This window comes from Nicotiana tomentosiformis, chromosome 5, assembly GCF_000390325.3.
Source record: "Nicotiana tomentosiformis chromosome 5, ASM39032v3, whole genome shotgun sequence".
Lineage (NCBI taxonomy): Eukaryota > Viridiplantae > Streptophyta > Magnoliopsida > Solanales > Solanaceae > Nicotiana > Nicotiana tomentosiformis.
In genome coordinates this window covers 79,609,239-79,629,874 of record NC_090816.1, presented here as the reverse complement: position 1 = coordinate 79,629,874, position 20,636 = coordinate 79,609,239, and the positions used below count along the sequence as shown (strand labels likewise).

The 20,636-nt window shown below is 39.2% G+C and overlaps 1 protein-coding gene and 1 non-coding gene across 2 annotated transcripts; one reads left to right on the top strand and one right to left on the bottom strand.

The window, feature by feature from the left end:
- Positions 1-15,701: 15,701 nt before the first annotated feature.
- LOC138892633 (uncharacterized) lies at positions 15,702-17,842 on the bottom strand. The gene is made up of 4 exons (XM_070176368.1): positions 17,541-17,842; positions 17,161-17,255; positions 16,659-16,992; positions 15,702-16,125 (listed from the first exon to the last, which is right to left on the bottom strand). The coding sequence occupies exons 1-4, from the start codon at positions 17,840-17,842 to the stop codon at positions 15,702-15,704; spliced, it is 1,155 nt and encodes a 384-aa protein (XP_070032469.1).
- Positions 17,843-20,337: 2,495 nt separating this feature from the next.
- LOC117274351 (small nucleolar RNA R71) lies at positions 20,338-20,444 on the top strand. The gene has a single exon (XR_004504461.1). It is a non-coding gene; the product is annotated as a small nucleolar RNA R71 (small nucleolar RNA).
- The last annotated feature ends 192 nt before the right edge of the window (positions 20,445-20,636 follow it).

The window sequence follows — 20,636 nt, the reverse complement described above, 5'->3', positions numbered from 1 at the left end:
TACCTTCTCGACTGAAGATTATTCCTTCCACCTTAACTGATAAGCCTTAGAACTAAATTTCAATATCTAAGCCTCCTTCTAAGATTCAATTAACACATATACACACTGTATCAACCTCGACCAGCTACAGCAAATCACAAATACATCCACAAGGTGTGACCACATGATATAACCCATCGCTCGTATACCCATAACAATATCTCCAACAACAATAGCTACCTATTACCAATCCCGGTACCGGTAAATAACCTCATATCAACTAGAACCTTGTTCCAAACCTCCACAACACTCATACCACTCACTCAACCAACAAGTCGTGGACTTCTCTCGCCTGGCTAGAACTAACGCTAAGCTCTAAGCTGATCAACGACATTCTTATCCCGACACACCTCATCCAAGTCCGATCACACCAATTCTAGGTCCAATGATCTCATCTCATTTAGTACAAGTTATTTGATCGATGCCACTTAGTCACGTACGTCGCAATCCATACCCAACAAGCAGCAGCCTGAATGTAACTGAAGATAGGAAGAGAAACACATGAGAGAACTATCCAACAAGTCCAGCAGGCGCAACTCCTTACTAGTACCATACTATGAATCCATCCCACAAGCGAGAAGCAAAACACACAAAATAATCATAAGGAATCTCATCCTAACATAACCCCACCGCGACACTTAGCCTGGTCCAAACATAGTGATCCATATGAAAATACGAGGATCCCATCCTCAACTCAGAATAACAAGTATGATAAACATCCCATCAATCAAAAATCTTACACTAACTCAATCTCGTAGAAAAATACCACAACACTCAACGGACTCCCCATGTCTGTGGAGCACCGCAACCGCAAGTCGTGGCCACAGCTCCAAATATCACGTCAAAACCCACCATATTAAGTAAAAGAAGGTCAACCCTAGTCTCACAGCCCCAATATTGACCAAACAAGAATGATAGACTCAGTCCACCAAAATAGAATCCCCAACAAGCATAGACATATAAACAGGATTACTCAAGGATCACGAAACATATCCAAACACAAAGTAGAATAGGATGACATATACAAATAAGTAGGACCCGGACCAAATAAAATGGATGTATCTCTATGACAAAACGGAACAATACCTGTAATGACATCATCTGGTGTAGTTGCCTCAGTTCTACCAGGGAAAGCATAACAATGGGCCTGACCTCCCCCTCTAAGACGCCCTCTACCCCATGTCTCCCATCTCTAGGTGGTTGTGCAGGTGTAGTAGCAACTGGAGCGGAACCCATAGCTTGAGTACTCTGCTGAGGTACACCCGCCCAGAGTCTGGGATAATCTCTCACCATAGGCCTGATATCCCCACACTCAAAATAACCTCTCTGCTGACGTGGTTGTGGGAACTGTCTGGAACAAGTGCCCTGGGATCCATGGATAACTGTAGTACCATGGGAAGCCTAAAGTGCAGACTGAACTGGCTGACCAACAAAACCTCTACCATGATACGCCTTACCCCCAAAATAGGGACCAGTAGATCCTCCAGGTCCACGAGGTTTCTTAGCCTCCCTATCCTCCTTATCTAGACTGCGGATGTGCTCCAACCTCCTAGCGATCTCCACAACCTAATGAAATGGAGTGTCAGTCTCCAACTCCCGTTCCGTCCCAAATTTGAGACCATAACTGAGCCCCTCAATAAACCTGTGGATTCCCTCTCTAATAGTGAAAACCAAAAGTGTGTGCATGATGAGATAACTCACTAAACCTCATAGAATGCTCGAGCACAGTCATAGCCCCTTGGCGCAACTTCTCAAACTCGGTGTGCAATGCATCTTTGAATGTCTATGGAATTAACTCCCTCAAAAATAGATTAGTGAACTGAGCCCAAGTAAGTGGCGCTGCACCAACTGGCGTACTCTCCTCATAAGTATGCCACCACTTATATGTCGGCCCCGTCAGCTAGAAAGTAGTAAGAGCGACCCCGCTAAACTCCACTATGCCCATAGTGAGCAGAATACGGTGACACTGGTCTATTAAACCTTGTGCGTCCTCAGAAGTTATGCCAGTGAAAGTAAGAGAATGATATTTCTTGAACTTCTCTAACCTCTTTTGCTACTCCTCTGACTCCACTGCCCTGACCTGAAGTTGAACCGCATTCACGGGCTGCACCGCCATAACACCCGGAGTCTGATCAACATGAGTATGTTGCTCTACAGTACGGGCGATGGAAATCTGAGCTCCACCCCCATCTTGTGAAGTAGCTAGTGCAACTGGAATCAACCCCGCCTGAGCCAAGGTACCAAACATGCTCAGGAAGTGCGCTAACGTCTCATAAAGTCCAGGGGTAGCGACCGGTGCCTCGGGTGCCTGCACCCCAACTGAAGCTACTTGTGGCTCCTAAACTACTGCTTTAGCAGGTGCTCTAGCTCTGGTATGTTCCCTTCCTTAGCCTCTGCCTCTGCCCCGACCCCTGGCAACACCGGCCCTGGGGGCAGCATCATTAGTAACAGCAGCTCGTGTCCTCACCTCGGTGAGGGAATAGAAAGATAAGGGCTCAAACTCTGAAATCAATAAATTTGTACAATAAGGAATGAAAGAAGTGAAGTTTCCTAATAGTTTCGTAGCCTCTCGAAGATAAGTACAGACGTTTCCATACCTATCCACAAGACTCTACTAAACTTGCCTATGACTAGTAGAACCTATGAACCTAGAGCTCTGATACCAAATTGTCACAGCCCAAAATCCCACCCTGAGGATCGTGATGGCACCTAGTCTCTATGACTAGGTAATCCTAACACATGATAATAACAATAGAAAAAAATACTTAATTGTTAAATAAAAACTGGAATATGCCATAACGATCAACGATCATACAATCCAAACCCAGTAATACTGAGTCATAAGCTCTACAGAGAGTATACAAGAAATCTCAAATACAAAATTGTTTTGGAATTCAATAAAATAGTAAAAGTAAAGTATTTGAATGTGACTCTGAGGCCTGAGAGCGGAACAACATGTATATCTTGAAGTCTCCCCTACTCAGCTCAATACTCTAGCATCCAGCATAATCCAAGGTACCTGGATCTGCACAAAAATATGCAGAAGCGTAGTATGAGTACACCATAATCGGTACCCAGTAAGTATCAAGACTAACCTCGGTGAAGTAGTGACGAGGTTTAAATCAAGACACTCACTAGTCAAATAACTCGTGCAAATATCAAAACCGGCAATCGAAAGAATAACAGAAAGCTATAACTTTAATCTCATTAGACTAAGCGATAACAATTTAGAACAAATAAAGGTCCCGCTTCGACAATAAGTAATCAAATAGAATCGCACACATATGGAACCTCGTGCCCACATTATCAATCATCCTCATAAGGCAAAGGCCTCGTGCCACAACATAAGTCACACCCCACACGGCAAAGACCTCGTGCCACAATATAAGTTGCACTCACATGGCAAAGACCTCATGCCACAATATAAGTCACACCCACACGGCAAAAACCTCGTGCCTCAACATATACAACAACTGCACGGTAAAGACCTCATCCCACCATGTGTGTCGTACCCGTGTCAATTACCAATAACGCGTTCAATATGAATTTATCGAAAATAAAATAAAGTAATTTCATGATAACAACTTTCCTTTTATTTCAATCTGTTTTGTTGCCAACAACTAAATAGAATATGAGATAACAACTGCACATAGGTAAATCCCTTTTGACAACCAAATCATCAAGTAATAACAGAGACACAGATTAGGACATTGGAAACAATGCAACAAATCACGTAAAATGCATGACACACACAGAGAAGTCATCGGCACAAATAAGAATACTCCTTTTTCACCACCACAAAAACATCATCAATAAAATGCCCCTAGGCCATCACATATTATCCCCACATAACCACCCTTATCTCACCGCATGCGCAACAATAAAGTAAATACCTTCCTTGTCTCACCACATGCATATTAATAATCATCCCAAGCTGCCTCCCCACAAGCGCAATCTCGATAGATATATATAGCCCGCCTTGTCTCACCATATGTGCAATATCAACAATAACAGTAGCACAGTAGAAACCTCATGCAAACACCCCAATAATCCGCCCAACAAGTTCACATGTGCCATAATCATAACAACACAATATGACAACAATTGTCATCAAGATATAAACTCACAATTTACCAATGCAGTGCTTAAGGAAAAACTAGTAAAGGGAATGCGAATGAGTGTTCAAAATAATAACATGAATTCAGCTAACTTAATTTTGAAAAAATCTCACAAATGCTCAACTTGGCCACTTTAGGAAATGCAAATCCTAAAACATGATCTCTAGCATGGAACATGAACTCAACTAATAATCCAAAGTGAATACACGAAGAGCAAAAACCTATCAAGCAAATCAAGGCAATAAGAACAACCTCGGGTCAAATTCGGTCATGAATTACATATACAACTATGTACACACTCATCACCTCGGATACACGTCATTTATACATTACACAAACAAGCAATTAGGCCAATTCATAAAGGGTAATTCTCCCACACAAGGTTAGACAAGATATTTACCTCAAAAGCCCTCAATCAATACTCTAAAATAGCTTTTCCTATGAAGTTCGCCTCTGCTCAGCTAAAACCTAACCAAAAACAACTTAATAATATCAAATATCGCAACAGAAACTAATTTCGATTAATAAAGTTAAGATCTTGATGCATTTCCCCAAAACTCAACAAAAGTCAACCCCAGGCCCGCCCGGTCAAAACTCAAGTCGAAGGGTAGATCTTGACAACCCATAATCCAACGAGTCCAAATATGTATTTGGTTTTCAAATCCAAGTCTAATTCAACTCTAATACTCAAATTTTTATTTTTCAAAACATAGTCAAAAATTCCCAAACTTTTCCTTCAAATCCCGTGATTTTGATCCATAAGAAATCAAGTTAAAATATTGAAATTGAGTCAAAATCACTTCCCTAATAGCTATATGTGAAAATCCCCTCAAAATATTCGCCTCCCACCAAATCTAGGGCTCAAAATATAATAAAATGAGACTAAGTCTCGAAATTCCAACCTTTTGTTCAGCTGCGGATGTCATAAATGCGACTAACGGTTTGCAAATACGAACCCTCGCAATTGCAGAAAAACCATCTCAAAAGTGGCACTTGCTGATCCCAGGAAATGTTGCAAACGCGACCGTGACTTCGTATTTGCGAAGTCAGGCCCCTTCGCTAAAGCGATCCTATGATCGCAAAAGTGATCTCCCCTTGTAAGGCCCCGTAAAATTTTGCCTAAAACCCGAGGTTTCATGGTCTGCATACCGCAGATCTGCCGCAGACTGAGGCAGAAATCTGGGCAAATTTTCGGATCATTATGCGGTCCATTATGCGATCGCATAATTATTTTGAGGACCGCATAACCCATCGCAGACCTAGCTCAAAGGTTTTCGGAGAGTGATTCTGCGGTGCATTATGCAACTGTAGAATAGGTCTGCAGACCGCAGATCGGTCGCAGAGTGAGGCAGAAGTGCCCAGTTTGGGGGGCCATTATGTGGCCCATTTTTCGGGCTGCAAAAGCGTTATGCGGTCGCATATGCGACCGAAGCTTCATTTTTATAATTTAATAACTCGTCCCCAATTCATTTTATCTAGCCATAGGGATCATTTTTTAGGGGTTATCTGATATTTTAGAGAGAGGAGAGAGCTATCCTAGAGCGAGAAAGGGGATGATTCAATGATTTCACTACTCAACTTGGATCAAGCTTTGGAATTTCATCTAAAGGAACTTTCCAGGGTATCTAAAAGGTAATAATTTCTTCCCCCAATTCTCCAATTTTGAATTTGGGTAGAAGAGGGGTAAAGGGGGAGGGTGATTCTTAGGTGTGATAATAATATTTATACATGCATATACCAATAAGGTTTATGGGAAGATTGTTGAGCTCAAATGGGTAAAGATTGGGTTGTGGAGTGAATGAAATCTTGTGGTAGAACCTTGTAATCAAGTTTGCACATCTAAAGTTTGATAAAATGCTCAAATGAGCTGAAACTATGAATATCTTCTTAATTTATATTCAATTTTATTATGTCTCAAAATAGATTGAAGTTGCTAGGATTTCCGAAATATTATAGTAATTTAAGGAAAGCTCAAAGCGAGGTATGAAGGCTAAACGCTTCTTCTAGTATTGAAATTCCCGAATCCTTGTAAATTTCTATCATGTATAGTCGAACTTGAAATGCTATTGATGTGGGGTATTCAACTAGTAAAATTGATTCTCGATTGGCATAACGTGTTAGAAACCTCGTGTGTTAATGACTCTCTATTTTTTACTTAATTATGTTATTCTCCTTTTTTTGGGAAGAAGATCTTGTATGAACTCAATGGGATTAAACACTCATAAATCATGTGATGTGACCTTGTGAACTTACACTCGCTAAGGCCAAAGGTGCCAAATGGTTGATTTAAAAAGGGAACTCTCTTGTATAAACTATTATTGTTCTGGGAATCCGAAGTGTGGCATTGTGAATACATCTCCACCCACATACATTGGGGTGAGTCGGCGGGGCCGCTTTGTATAGCATTGTGGTATTGTGAATACACCTCCACCCGCATACATCGGGGTGAGGCGGCGGGGCTTCTTTGTGTAGAGTTTGCGGCATGGTGAATGCTCTTCCACCCGCATATATTAGGGTGAGGCGGCATGGCCGCTTTGTGTAGAGTTTCTGGTATTGTGATTGCACCTCCACCCGCATATGTTGGAGTGAGGCAGCAGGGCCGCTTTGTGTAAAGGTAGTTGTAGAGGATCCCCGTCTTATGAATTTATAATTGTTATTGAAAGATCTTAATAAATTTGCTATGGCTTTAACGGCTAACTAAGCCTTTTATTTTTATCATGATTCATCATATCCATGTTGTAATTCCAAGTCCTTGTATATGTTTGGTTTTCATACTAGTACTATTCGACATGTACTAACATCCCTTTTGCTGGGGGCGCTGCATCTTTAATGGATGCAGGGGGTTCCATAGCAGGTGGTACTGATCAGTGATAGCAGCACACACACCCCCCTCCCCCCTCAGCTGACTTGGTGAGCCCCACTTCATTCCAAGGTCCTGTATATCTTGTTCCATGTACATAATGTGGGTTGTATCTGTTTTTGGGAAGGTTAAACTAAAAATGTTGTAACCGTATCATCTGTTCCACTTTAACTATGATTGTACAATGTACTGTTTTGGAGACTTGTTAATGACGTAACTAATGAAAATGAACTGGTGTTATTTACATGACCTCTTACTGTAATGTCAAATTAATAAAATGTATTCTTCTCTTTATTCATGGGTAAGTTGGGTAGAAGATATTGTACAGGCTTGCTCGGCCGGGGTATCTCGGTTGAGTGCCAGTCACGCTCCCCGAGGTCGGAGCGTGACACCCCTGACCAGGCCCCCAATCACAAAAGTGATCAAAAGTTTGCAAATGCAAACACTACAGCCCACCTCGCAAATGCGAACAGGATCTCGTATTTGCGAGACCTGCAGCATCAGCCCTGCACCAGCAAAATCTAAACCCTCTCAAAACACTTAGAAATGCGTCTGAAACTCACTCGAGCCCCTGGGGCTCCACACTAAACATTCACACAAGTACATAAACATTGTACGAACGTGCTCCCAAGCTCAGACCACCAAAATAACATTCGGAACCACGAATCGAACACCAAAAATACATCGGATTCACAATAAAACTCAAGAAACGCTAAAATCACAACCAAACGTCTGATTTCTATCAAACCAACTCAGAATGACACCAAACGTTGCACACACGTTAAAAATTACAAATATGACCTATTACAAATCCCAAAATCAAAATCTGAACATATAGTTATAAAGTCAAACCATGGCCAAACTTAGCAAATTTCTAAACCTTTAAAAATGCCAACTTTGGCAAAAAGGGCCAAATCAATCTAGGGATCTCTGAATCCAATTCTGCACATACACCTAAGTACAAAATCACCATACAAACATATTGGAACCACCAGAATACCGTTCCGGGGATGTTTCCACAAAAGTCAAATATCTGTCAATATTTTCAACTTAAGCTTCCAAACTAAGAACCAAGCGTTCCAAAACCTCCACGGAATCAAAATCAACCATCTCCGCAAGTCACATAGCCACAAATACACACACTGGAAGCTTCAAATGGGGAATCAGAGCTCAAATAAGAAAAACGACCAGTCGGGTCATTACACTCGTACTATTTCTGCTTCTTATTACTCTCATTATCTAACTCGTTATATTTCTTGTTATCTTACTTGTTATTTCTCCTCGTTATCTTAATTTCTATATCTCTCAACATTTTTCCTCGTTATTTAATGGAACAGGATTATATATTAGGTGTCTTGTCTTAGCCTTGTCACTACCTCGTCATAGTTAGGCTTGAAACTTATGGAGTACATTAGGTCGGTTGCACTCATACTACACTTATGCACTTTTTGTGCAGATACTGACATCGTATCTAGTTGTACTCAAAGGATTGAGTAGATGGTGATTTGAGGTACTCGAGGTAGTATTGCACTCTCGTCCGCGGGCCTTGAAGTCACCTTTCTATTAGATCTTCTACTATTTATTTGTATCGAACAATGTTATTTATCATTTCAGACGTTGTATTTAGTAAATCATTAGAAGCTTAAAAGCTCGGTGCCGGCAATTCTGAGAGTTTATTAGATGAATGTTTGGTTGACTTGTTATGTATTACTGAACTTTACTCTTTACTATGATATCATGTTGTTTTATGCCTTTTTTGTTCCTTTATTTCTGTTAAGTGTTGGCCTGCCTAGCAAGCGTTGTTAGGTGCCATCATAATCCTTTGGTTGGGAATTTGGATAGCGAAAGATAACTACACAATCAATTGGGGGCTGCCATGTACACAGAGTATTAAATGGAAAGGACCCATGCCTTTCTAGATTCAAAAGTAAAAATTGTGGTTTTATGCAATTTCTTGCTCAAACCTTTTTACTTTTGGGATATCATTCTGAAAACTATTATAGCAACCCCTTTGGCAAGGTGCAACTTACGAAACAAAGTTAATTTACTACTTACAATGTTCAGAAGATATTAATCTAAAAAGACATTCATAATTATTTAGTAGCTGAAATAGGCTCATGCGATAAGGAAATACAATGTAAAAGTATCAAGATAATGTGATACAACCCTCTTGAATAATCAACACGCTAAAGCAACTTCCTAACAAAATTATACTTTTCATTCGACATCACTGCAGGTTTATATTGTACATGAATCTCAAACTAGCAAGCATAAAAGGAAAACTAGTCTTCTCCTTTGTACATATTTAAAAGACAAAGTATAAATTTAGCATATTACAAGACCTGGGTTATTAAAACACCCTAAAACAGCGAAATAAGTCATGAAGTTCAAGTTACAAGCTTATGATCATGAGATCCAATAAGCCTCCTAAATTACATACATAAGTTTGACACATAGATCATGTACACATCCCAAAACTATACAAAACCTAGGTGCATATGCAAATGTGATCTCCACAAAAGCTCCCGAAAAGTCTACTCCCAAAGGCCTTCTTCAAATCTCTTCTCGCACATTACCTACAATAAAAAATAACTATCGCTAAGCATAAAGCTTAGTGGTCTATAAACTTTAGGCTTGGAGCCATTACATTCTCCAATTCCCCTTTTCAGTGGTAGGTGTATCAAATGAAACATAAATTTAAATCAAGTAAAAAAATATATCAAATGTATCGAATAAAAAACCTTGAAGTGTTTCCAAATATCAATAACAATGTTCAAGATTCAAGTGTCAAGAATGCGTATAATATCAATCCAAGAGAGTTTGCCAAATATCCATTTTTTGTTAATGTTACGTCATGACATCACACTAAGCATAATCAAATATCAAGATGGACCGAAGCCCAAAATCGAGTAGGGTCGAAACCCAATAGTCAACAGAATCAAGAACTATATTAAAAATGGCTTTGTAGTTCGTACTTAACACGGACAAGTTCTATAACTTAAGACGAACTACAAATCCAAAGTAAATATAGCAAAAGATCCAAATCAAGAGGCATGCTGAGATGAGTGACAAAGTCACTGCCACAAGAAGGACAAAGTCCCAACAAGAATGCAAAATGATCAAGCAATCCGTACGAGTGGGCGATTTAGTGAATATCTTACAATACTTGATATAACACAAATAAATGATATAAATTAAATACCAAAGAAACAAATTCTCATTTTATTTCAAACCATTCCAGCAAGTAAAAATAGTACAAAGTTTATTCACAAACCTTAGTGTTTTACCACAAAATAGTTCAACCACAACTTGAGGACGTTCGAATCGTCTATGCCATAGACCAACCAAATCTGTCCACTTCCTCAAACACTTACCCTTAGATTTTACAAGGATATATATACCTTAAATACATAATCAAATATCTATATAAGTTCAGTGACTTCAGCATGTCGAACTCAACATGATATTGGTGAAAATCACCCTATATATTTGAAACAGAAATTTTGAACAATCCCACTGTCTTGTGTTGTGGCTGAGGTTTGAAGAAGTAAACGAACAAAATAGACTTTATGGTCTACATTAAAGTTATAGATGTATGTCTTAGGGTTCCGAGGAATCTTTAAGCACCTAAATATCAATTTCGTAAAAAGAGTTATGCTAAAAATACTAATAGTAGTACAGGGAGGGTTTGCAAAATAGAAAATCTGGGCAGCACCTACCCTGTACTTTATCATCCCTTTTTGGGTAAATACAAGTAAAACTAGGTTTTGGTGCCTGAATAATTAGTTTTAGAGCTATGAAATATCTTTCCAGCAAAGCTTAGATCACTTAAAATGGAGCTCGATACAAGAAGATATGGAAAAAAAAATAGTTGTCTAGTGTAAAAATGGGTTTAGAAACTTACCACAAAAGAGATGAGCAACTTACACCAAGAACTAGTTTGGCTGGTTGGTTTAATGAAAACTTCTGATGGTATTCATATAGTATTTCATGTGATTAGAAGAAGAGAGGGTATGGGTTTTCTTTGGCATGAAGGAATGAAATATGAGAGGAGGTTATGGAAAAGCCAGTCACAAAAGTAATATATATAAACTTTGGATAAGTATGAAAAAAATGGCTGCCCAAAGTACTAAATATCTTTAGATAATATGGAAGGTTTGTTTCCCAAAACATTATACATATCTGTTGTGTTTAATAAAAATTAATCAAAAACACCATGGAACTTCTTTATAGATATTAACATAATCTAGAGTAAGAAACTTTCCTATATCGTCAAATTCACATTTAGGAAGTGCTAAATAAAATCTATCCTCATTATAAAGATGTTCAATCGAGAATACAAACATTAGTTAAATCTTTGGGGTGTTACAACTCTCTCCCCCTTAAATAAATTTTATCCCGAAATTTAGCTTACACTAGTCCCAAAACAAATGTGGATATCGAACTCGCATATCCTCTTCTTGCTCCCAAGCAGCTTCTTTGCTAGAATGATTTCTCCAAAGGACCTTCACTAAAGGGATTCTCTTATTTTTAAGCTCTTTTATCTCACGCGCTAAGATTTGAATTGGTTCTTCTTCATATATCAAATCAGGATTGACCTCAATAGACTCAATAGGAAGAACATGAGATGGATCTCAGTGGTATTTTCTAATCATAGAAACATGGAAGACGTTATGGATCTTTTCTAACTCAGATAGAAGAGCTAGTTTATAAGCAACTGGGCCAACTCTCTCAAGTACTTCATATAGTCCAATAAATCGAGGATTAAGTTTTCTTTTATGGCCAAATCTCATAATCTTCTTCCATGGAGAAACCTTTAAGAATACCTTATCGCCCGCTTGATACTAAATTTCATGCCTCTTAAGATCGGCATAAGACCTTTGTCTATCTGAAGCAATTTTTAAGCGGCCCTTGATGATTTTCACCTTAGCTTCAGTTTGTTGCACAATCTCAGAACCCACTGATCACGCCCAACTATGACTTATAAAAAGGACTAAGCGGTCGCTGCAAAAATAATCATATTTAAGAGTCCGGAGTCGAATACCACAGGGAACTAACCAATTTGCTTCAACTTTTTAATATCACTAATGATAAGCTCAGACAACTTTCAGAGTTTACAATTTGATTTGTGAATTAACGAAAATTACTTAACTAAGACATAATAACAATAAAAACTATCAACTAGCAAGAATGAGGTTGAATCAAGGATAAAAAGTTCTAGGGTTTATGATTTCCCCAATTGCCGGATTAATTCCTAATACGTTAGCTATAATCTCGCCGCACCACTCTCTAAAGAAGATGAGTTCTTGTTTATCGTAATTATCTCTCGATCAATTACGATTTTTACTAGAAGTATTCTCTCGAATTACTCTAGCTGACAATTCGTACAACTCATAAAGTTCATGCCAAAGCTTTGTTATCTCTAATCCCGCTTTTAAATCCAAGTAATTAATCTCTTAACTTACTGGCATTGTTCAACAACAATCTAATCAAGTATTCTCTCTCAAGAAACACAAGATATCTAGACATGATTAATCAAGGGCCCTTCAATTAACCACAAGAAGTACATAGTTGAACAATTAGAGAGTAAAAACGGCTCAATTATATCAATATGCAATTAAGAAGCCATCCAAAAATTGGTTCCATCAACCCTAGATGATGAGTTTAGCTACTCATAATACTATGCAAGATTACAATATAAAAAGTCATAACCAACAATAGAAATATGAAGAAGAAAGTGAAAAACTCTTAGAAGAATTCTCCGCCTTGCTCCTTGTGTGTTTCTTGCCTCCCAAAGTATTGTGTAACCCTTCAAAAATGGCTTGAGGTTGTATTTATACCGAATAGGGTTGATGTAGGGCATCCTTGATCTCCCTTATACATAAGACATACGAGCCAATAAGGCCAAAATAACTACGCGTACACTGAACATAGGCCGACAAGGCCATACAATCTTTTACGTATATGACATTTGTCTACAAGCCTCTAAGAATACATAATTTTCATAAAGGTCGGGACAGAGTCCCGCATACCAAACAATACACATCTAAATCATACTGACCAAACAAGTAACTCCGGAGCAAATAGAGCGCACCAATATCTTCCGCTGAGCTAATAGCCTACTTGGAGGGCTCTCGACCTGTCTATCGGGACCTGCGGGCATGAAACGTAGCATCCCGGGCAAAAGGGACGTCAGTACAAATAATGTACCGAGTATGTAAGGAATAAAAATTAGTAAATAATAGACATGAGAGAAACATGGAGTAAAAGACTCGACATGTACGTCTGCATAGCTTTGTGAATCATTTCATTTTTATAATGTCATGCATATGCGTATAAATGTCATACCATGCATAGGTATATACGTTCATAACATCATCAAGCCTCTGAGGGCATCCCATCATATTATTTCGGCCACTGTGGGAAAATCATCAACGTATACCAGCTGATCAGGTGGTGGTACGTATATAACGCCATAACCTTTTTACATATCCCATATACATATAATATACGCGTATATAACACCATCTGGTCATGGGTTAATGTACATGTATAAATGCATGAAATGCATAAGAATTATATTAATAAGATTTCTCGGAATATCATAAAATCAATATGCCTTTCGGATAAACTTTATGAAATACGTATTTTTCTGAGACCAATGAACAGATGATAGAATAATAAGACACATGGGGAATCAAGAATATAGACACCCCTAGTATTTCTATGAATAGAGTCATTTATGAAAGTTGTGTATTTTGCTCGTTTTATTTGTATCATTTGGATCATGCCAAAAAGAAAGAAGGGATAGCCTTAACATACCTGAACCGATTCTCTTGACAATCCCTTTAACACCCGTTGATTGCGACAACACGTAATAGCGGATCGAAGTAGGGGAAAATCCGTATGATATTCTTGAGAAAGATTGCACCTACTCCCTTATAATTGCAAAATCTCATGTTGTTTAAGATGCTATGAAATCTAGTTGAATTGCTATGAGAATCTCATTGAAGACGATATGAAAATCTTGTTGAAGATGATATGAAAATCTCACGTTACTAGTAGTCTTGTATGAGTTCTTGTAGCAAATTTCATATAATCACTTTGTGAAATTGATCATAACCTTGTATGATACTTGCTGGAGCAATCACGTTGAAAGACTTTTATGGGTTTAGTGAATTTCATATCTTTGTGAATTAGTCAAAATCTTGAATTGAGAAGCCTTTGGTTTTGATCAGGTTCTTTAATCAAATGGGATGAGGTGCTCATCTCTTTACATGTTGCCACTTTGCCAAGTGATTTAAGAGTCACTTAATGGCTCTTATGTGGCTGCCACGTGGGGGGCTTTGTCCCCACCTACTAATTATCCACAAATCCTTAATTATATTGTTAATCTCTCATTAAACTAATAATTAACTAGTTACTCACATAATTAAGAATTATCTCAAATTACTAAAAATATTACTCATTTTTAACACACTTTATACATCATACTAACATGGTTATGTGGTACCTTGTATGGCACAGGTCTAAAAATACCGGTATTATAGCTTTGACCCTATTTTATCCTAAGATGACAAACTTCGACGAAATTCATTTTCTTCGATTTGCTTACCCTCTTACCTTCACGAATTTACTCGTCACTTGTTTGAAATAGCATAATGCTTAAAATCCCAAAATAATCTCAATCCCGAACTTACGTCAATTAACTTACAATGAAACTTTAACGTATAAAAATGCGGGATGTAACATCTCATTTTCAAGCTTTCATCAATTTATTTATGGCGTACTTTCACGTACGAAAATATAGGGTGTAACAAAATAAAAGAGAGATAACACTAGGGAGGGGAACATTTTTACCTGTTAGCCGACGAGAATGGGAGGTGGCAGGCGTTAGTGGTGTAAGGGAGGGGCAGGCAAGGAATTTGGGTGTGGGGAGATTGACGTGAGAGAGAGGGACAGACGTGCGGGGGAAAGCGGTCGTTGGGTTTAAGTGAGAAAGAGGGGAGGGGATTTGGGTTTTACTAGTTTCATTATTTCCTTTTATTTTATTTTATAATATAACTTACATGGGAGCATGCCAGGTCCAATGTAATTCTCTATACTTCATTGTTTTGCGAAGTTGGTACCACTGTTAGCGTGCCAACATTCGTGCAATGTGCTGGACCTAGCACGCTCAGTCACTGATTTTTTTTCCTTCACCCTTGAGCGATGCTTCCTTGCATATTTTTTTTCATACCTGCAACACTCAAAAACATGTCACACACCCCAAAAATCAAAATCAAAATCAAAGAGAAAAATGAACAAAATCACGAACTTTGGGTTGCCTCCCAACAAGCGCTTAATTTAACGTCACGACACGATGACTTACAACAAAATCATGGGTTTCCTTCCAGGAAGCCCTTGATTTAACATCGCGGCACGACGTAGGATTTCAGGAATATGCTTTGCTCACATATTGGGGTTCGCTCAAGTACATCACCTCTTTCTCGCATTTTTCTTTAATCATTCCAAGGTAATGCTTCAACCTTTGTCAATTCCCTTTTAATCTGTTAGTTCTATCTTCAGACTCAATTTTTACCGCTCCACTTGGGAATACTTGCACAACTCTAAATGGTCCGGACCATCTAGATTTCAGCTTACCCAAAAATAATCTCAATCTCGAGTTATACAACAATGCTAAATCAGTGATCGTGCATCATCTTCATCCTTTCCTTATACAAACTCCTACTCTTGAATGCCTGGAATCGAAACTTCTCGAGTTCGTGTAGCTCTATAACTCTACTTGGGCCAGCGGCTTCTATATCCAAATTCAACTGCCGCAATGCCCATAAGGCTCTATGCTCAAGTTCCACCGGTAGAAGGCAGGCTCTTCCAAACACCAGCTTGTATGGAGACATACCGATTGGAGTTTTAAATGCTGTGTGGTAAGCCCATAATGCATCATCCAACTTCCTTGCCCAATCAGTCCGAGTAACATTCACTGTCTTAGTTAGGACACTTTTGATTTTCCTGTTAGATACTTCCACTTGCTCGCTCGTTTGCGGGTGGTATGATGTGGCAACCTTATGGCGAACTCCATAGTTTTCTAGCAACTTTGCAAAAGCTCTATTGCAAAGATGAGTTCCACCATCACTGATTATAGCTCTCGGAGTGCCAAATCATGTGAAAATATTTTTCCTTAAAAACATTATCACTCCTTTTGCATTATTTGTTGGAAGAGCCACAGCTTCAGCCTATTTGGAGACATAATCAACTGCTACCATATGTACTTGTTACCATACGAGCTGACAAATGGTACCATAAAATCAATCCCCCATACATCAAATACTTCCACCTCTTGAATTGTAGTCATCGACATCTCATGACGGCGAGATATGTTGCCAGTTCTTTGGCACCCATCACAATTTTTCACACAAGCATGGGCATCCTTGAATAAAGTCAGCCAATACAAGCCCAACTCCAACACTTTTGCAGTTGTCCTAATTCATCCAAAGTGCCTACCATATTGTGAAGCGTGACAGGCCTGCAAAACAGAAGATTGATCTTTCTTGGGGATACACATCCGGATCATGTTATCCACACTGATTTTAAAAAGTAAAGGTTCATCCCAATAATAAGACCGACAATCACAAAAAAACCTTTTCTTTTGGATCGAAGAGAGTTCATAAGGTACAATACCGATTGCCAAATAGTTAGCAATATCAGCATACCAAGGCATCTCCTCCATTGCCACTGCCAGTAATTGTTCATCCGAGAATGTCTCTGTTATATCTTCAACCTCTATATTCTTTTCAGCTCCCTCCAACCTTGAAAGGTGGTCTGCCACTTGGTTCTTTGTTCCTTTCCTATCGCAGGTCTCCAAATCAAATTCTTGTAGCAAAAGAACCCAACGGATCAAGCGTGGCTTTAACTCCTTCTTTGTTATTAAGTACCTAAGTGCTGCACGGTCAGTATAAACAATCACTTTTGAACCTATCAAATAAGACCTGAATTTGTTGAATGCAAACAATACAGCTAACATCTCTTTCTCAATCACGGTATAATTGAGTTGTGCACCGCTTAGCGTTCTACTTTTATAGTAAATTAGATGCACCATTTTGTCCTTTTGCTGCCCCAAAACTGCTCATATAACATAGTCACTTGCATCACACATGAGCTCAAAAGGTTGCTCCCAATCGAGTGCAACGATGATTGGTGCAGTCACTAATCTCTTCTCCAGATCCTTAAATGCTAACCTGCAATCATCAAAAAACACAAAGGGTAGATCCTTTTCGAGTAGTTTACACAATGGATTAGCAATTTTAGAGAAATCCTTTATAAACCGCCTGTAGAAACCGGCGTGCCCAAGGAAACTTCTTACAGCCTTGACCGAAGTGGGCGGTGGAAACTTCTCTATCACGTCAACCTTAGCATGGTCGACCTTGATACCCTTACTTGATACTCAATGCCCCAAAACTGTACCTTCTTGTACCATAAAATGACACTTCTCCCAATTCAGCACCGAATTTGTCTCTATACACCTTTTCATCACTCTTCTCAAATTGTTAAGACAGTCATCGAATGAATTTCCCACCACTGAGAAATCATCCATAAAGACTTCCATAATATCTTCAACCATATTAGTGAAAATGGCCAGCATACACTTCTGGAAAGTGGCCGGTGCATTGCATAGGCCAAACGGTATTCTCCGAAAAGCAAAGATGCCATACGGATAAGTGAATGACGTTTTCTCCCTATCCTCAGGGGTTATTTTTATCTGACTGTACCCCGAATATCCATCCAAAAAGCAAAAGTCAGACCCCCCTACCAATCTATCTAACATTTGGTCAATGAACGGCAAGGGAAAGTGGTCCGGGTGGCATTGTTAAGTTTTTTGTAATCCATGCAAATTCGCCAATCTGTGACCGTACGAGTAGAGATCAACTCATTAATCTCATTATGTACAATAGTCATGCCACCTTTTTGCGGAACATATAGGACTGGGCTTACCCAGATGCTATCCTAGATAGGAAAAATGATGCCTGCATCCAGCTACTTAATCACTTCCTTCTTCACCACTTCCTTCATGTTTGGGTCCAATCTTCTTTGATACTCCATGGAAGGCTTGTGCCCCTCTTCTAAGAAAATATTATGCATATAAAAGGCCGGGCTAATACCCTTAATGTCTACCATGGTCCAACCAATAGCAGTTTTACATTCCTGTAACACTTGTAAGAGTTGTTCTACCTACACAGCTAACAAACCAGATGAGATAATAACAGGTAAAGTAGAGTTAGGCCCTAAGAAAGCATACCTGAGGTGAGCTGGAAGTGGTTTCAGGTCCAACTATGGTGCTCCTCTATTGACGACTTCGCAGGTGGTATTTTTCTTTCTTCTAAGTGTAATGGCTCAAACTGAGGTTCCCTTTTCCTGAAACCTTGAACTTGGAGAGCCATAACCCACTCTGACAACTCTTCACCATCCACTTCTTTTAAATTCATCAAACAAGCTTCCAATGGGTCTCCGACGTGAAGAGTATCATCCTTCTCTTGTAGTATCACATCAACTGCCTCCACTAGCGAACAATTTGCAAATTTGCTAGGCCTCTTCATAGATTGTTGAACGTTGAATATTATTTCTTCATTGTTCAATCTCATTTTCAACTCTTTAGTCTCACAGTCAATCAATGCTCTCCGAGTAGCTAAAAAATGGACTTCCCAAAATTATGGGTATTTCTTCATCAACCTGGCAGTCAATTACAACAAAATCAGCAGGAAATACAAACTTTCCCACTTGAACGAGCATATCATCCAGAATTATTGTTGGCCTTTTCACTGTGCGATCAGCCAGTTGCAGTAACATTGAGGTTGATCTAGCTCTACCAATGCATAACTTTGTGTAGATTGCCAAGGGCATCAAGTTAATACTGGCTCCCAAGTCACACAATGCTTTAGCAAAAGCATAACTCCCAATTGTGCATGGGATAATGAAACTACCGTGATCAGACAACTTTTGAGCCATAGGCCTTGTCACTACAGCACTATAAGTTTGAGTGAGAGTCACAGTAGACAGGTCCTGGAAGTCAAACTTTCGAGACATCAAATCCTTCATCATCTTAGCATAGCCTGGAATTCCCTCAAAGCATCCATCAGAGGAATATTTAATTGAATCTGCCTTAGCATTTCCATGAATTTTCTATATTGATCATCTTTCTTTTGCTTTGCCAGTGTTTGAGGGAATGGTGCTGGAGGTCGCTTCTATCCGCTGATCTGTGTCTTTTCCTAATTAGAAGTCTTTTCTACTTCATGTTCTGGGAGTTGTTCAATTTCTTTCTCCTTACCTTTGACAACTTGTGCTTGTTCAATTACAACCTCTATGAGCTCCGTCGACTCTTTAATCTCGAATGATACTGGAGTAGGTGGCACTATCTCTCTATTTAATTGAGCAAATTCTTGCTCTCTATCCAAATGCCTTCCATTCCTAAGACTTACTGCTATTAATTAATTCTAGTTCTACTCTTTTGGATTGATGTGTGTGTCTGCAGGCAATGTTCCTTGTGGGCGATTGTTCAAAGCCATGGAAAACTGGCCTAACTGAGTTTTAATTCCTTTAATAGCCGAGTCATGTACGGCTAACTTTTCTTGCATCTTTTCATTAGTCCCAACGATTTGTTGCAACATGCCCTTGATTTCTATCATATTATTATCTTCTTGTCTGGACAATTGCTGTTGATGAGGTTGTTGGTAAGACAATGATTATTAGTGCTTTTGATTGTAACCTGGTTGCCTTTGCTAGGGCACAACTTGGCCATGTGGTCGTGCTCCCACAGGATTAGTATTGTACTATTGATGGGCTGGTTTGTACTGCTGATTTTAGGGTCCCCATTGTTGTCCACCTTGCCTTTGACCCCCAAAATTATTTACCTAATTCATGTCTTCTCTGAAGCCTTGGTTATCATTTTCTCCACTCCACGAGCAAACATACTGCTGATTGATGCAAGGAGTGCATAGGCCTCCATTTGTTGTGTCAACAATGTGAACCTGTTTTGTGCCCATCTCGTCAATTTTCTTTGCCAACAAACTCATCTGGTTCATTAGAGTGGCTATGTTTTCTGCATTTGTATTGTTTGGGTAAAGAGCAACGGAATGCACTATTAGAGTGAGTGTTGTATCTCTCGTCATCCAGCCTAAATTTTGAGCCATCTTGTCAAGAAGAATCGTACACTCTGTGAATGATTGGCTCAAGAATGCACCCCCCCCCCCCGCTAAAACATTTATATTAGCCTTTAGACTGTCAGCCAAACCCATATAGAATCTTTGTCCTAGCATCTGATCTGGGATGCCATGGTGTGGACACTTTACCAACATACCCTTAAACCTCTCCCAGGTTTCTTGTAAAGTTTCAGTTGGTTTCTTCCTGAACTGCAATATCTCATCAATTTGCCTTGCAGTCTTGTTGGGTGGATAAAACTTGTTTAAATACTGCTTGACTAGTTCCTCCCAAGTAGTAATGGAGTTTATTGGGAGTGAATTCAGCCATGTTTGAGCTTCCCCAGTCATTAAGAATGGAAACAGTAACAATCTGATTGCTTCGGGTGTCATATTCGGTTGTCTTTGAGTGACACAAATTGATAGAAA

Coding starts and splice junctions, on each gene's coding strand:
- LOC138892633 (XM_070176368.1), bottom strand. CDS start 17,842: ATGTTAGATAGATTGGTAGGGGGGTCTGACTTTTGCTTTTTGGATGGA. Junction 17,256..17,540: donor TTGAGAAGAGTGATGAAAAG/GTGTATAGAGAC, acceptor TGATGATTGCAG/GTTAGCATTTAAGGATCTGG. Junction 16,993..17,160: donor TGAGCTCATGTGTGATGCAA/GTGACTATGTTA, acceptor CTTATTTGATAG/GTTCAAAAGTGATTGTTTAT.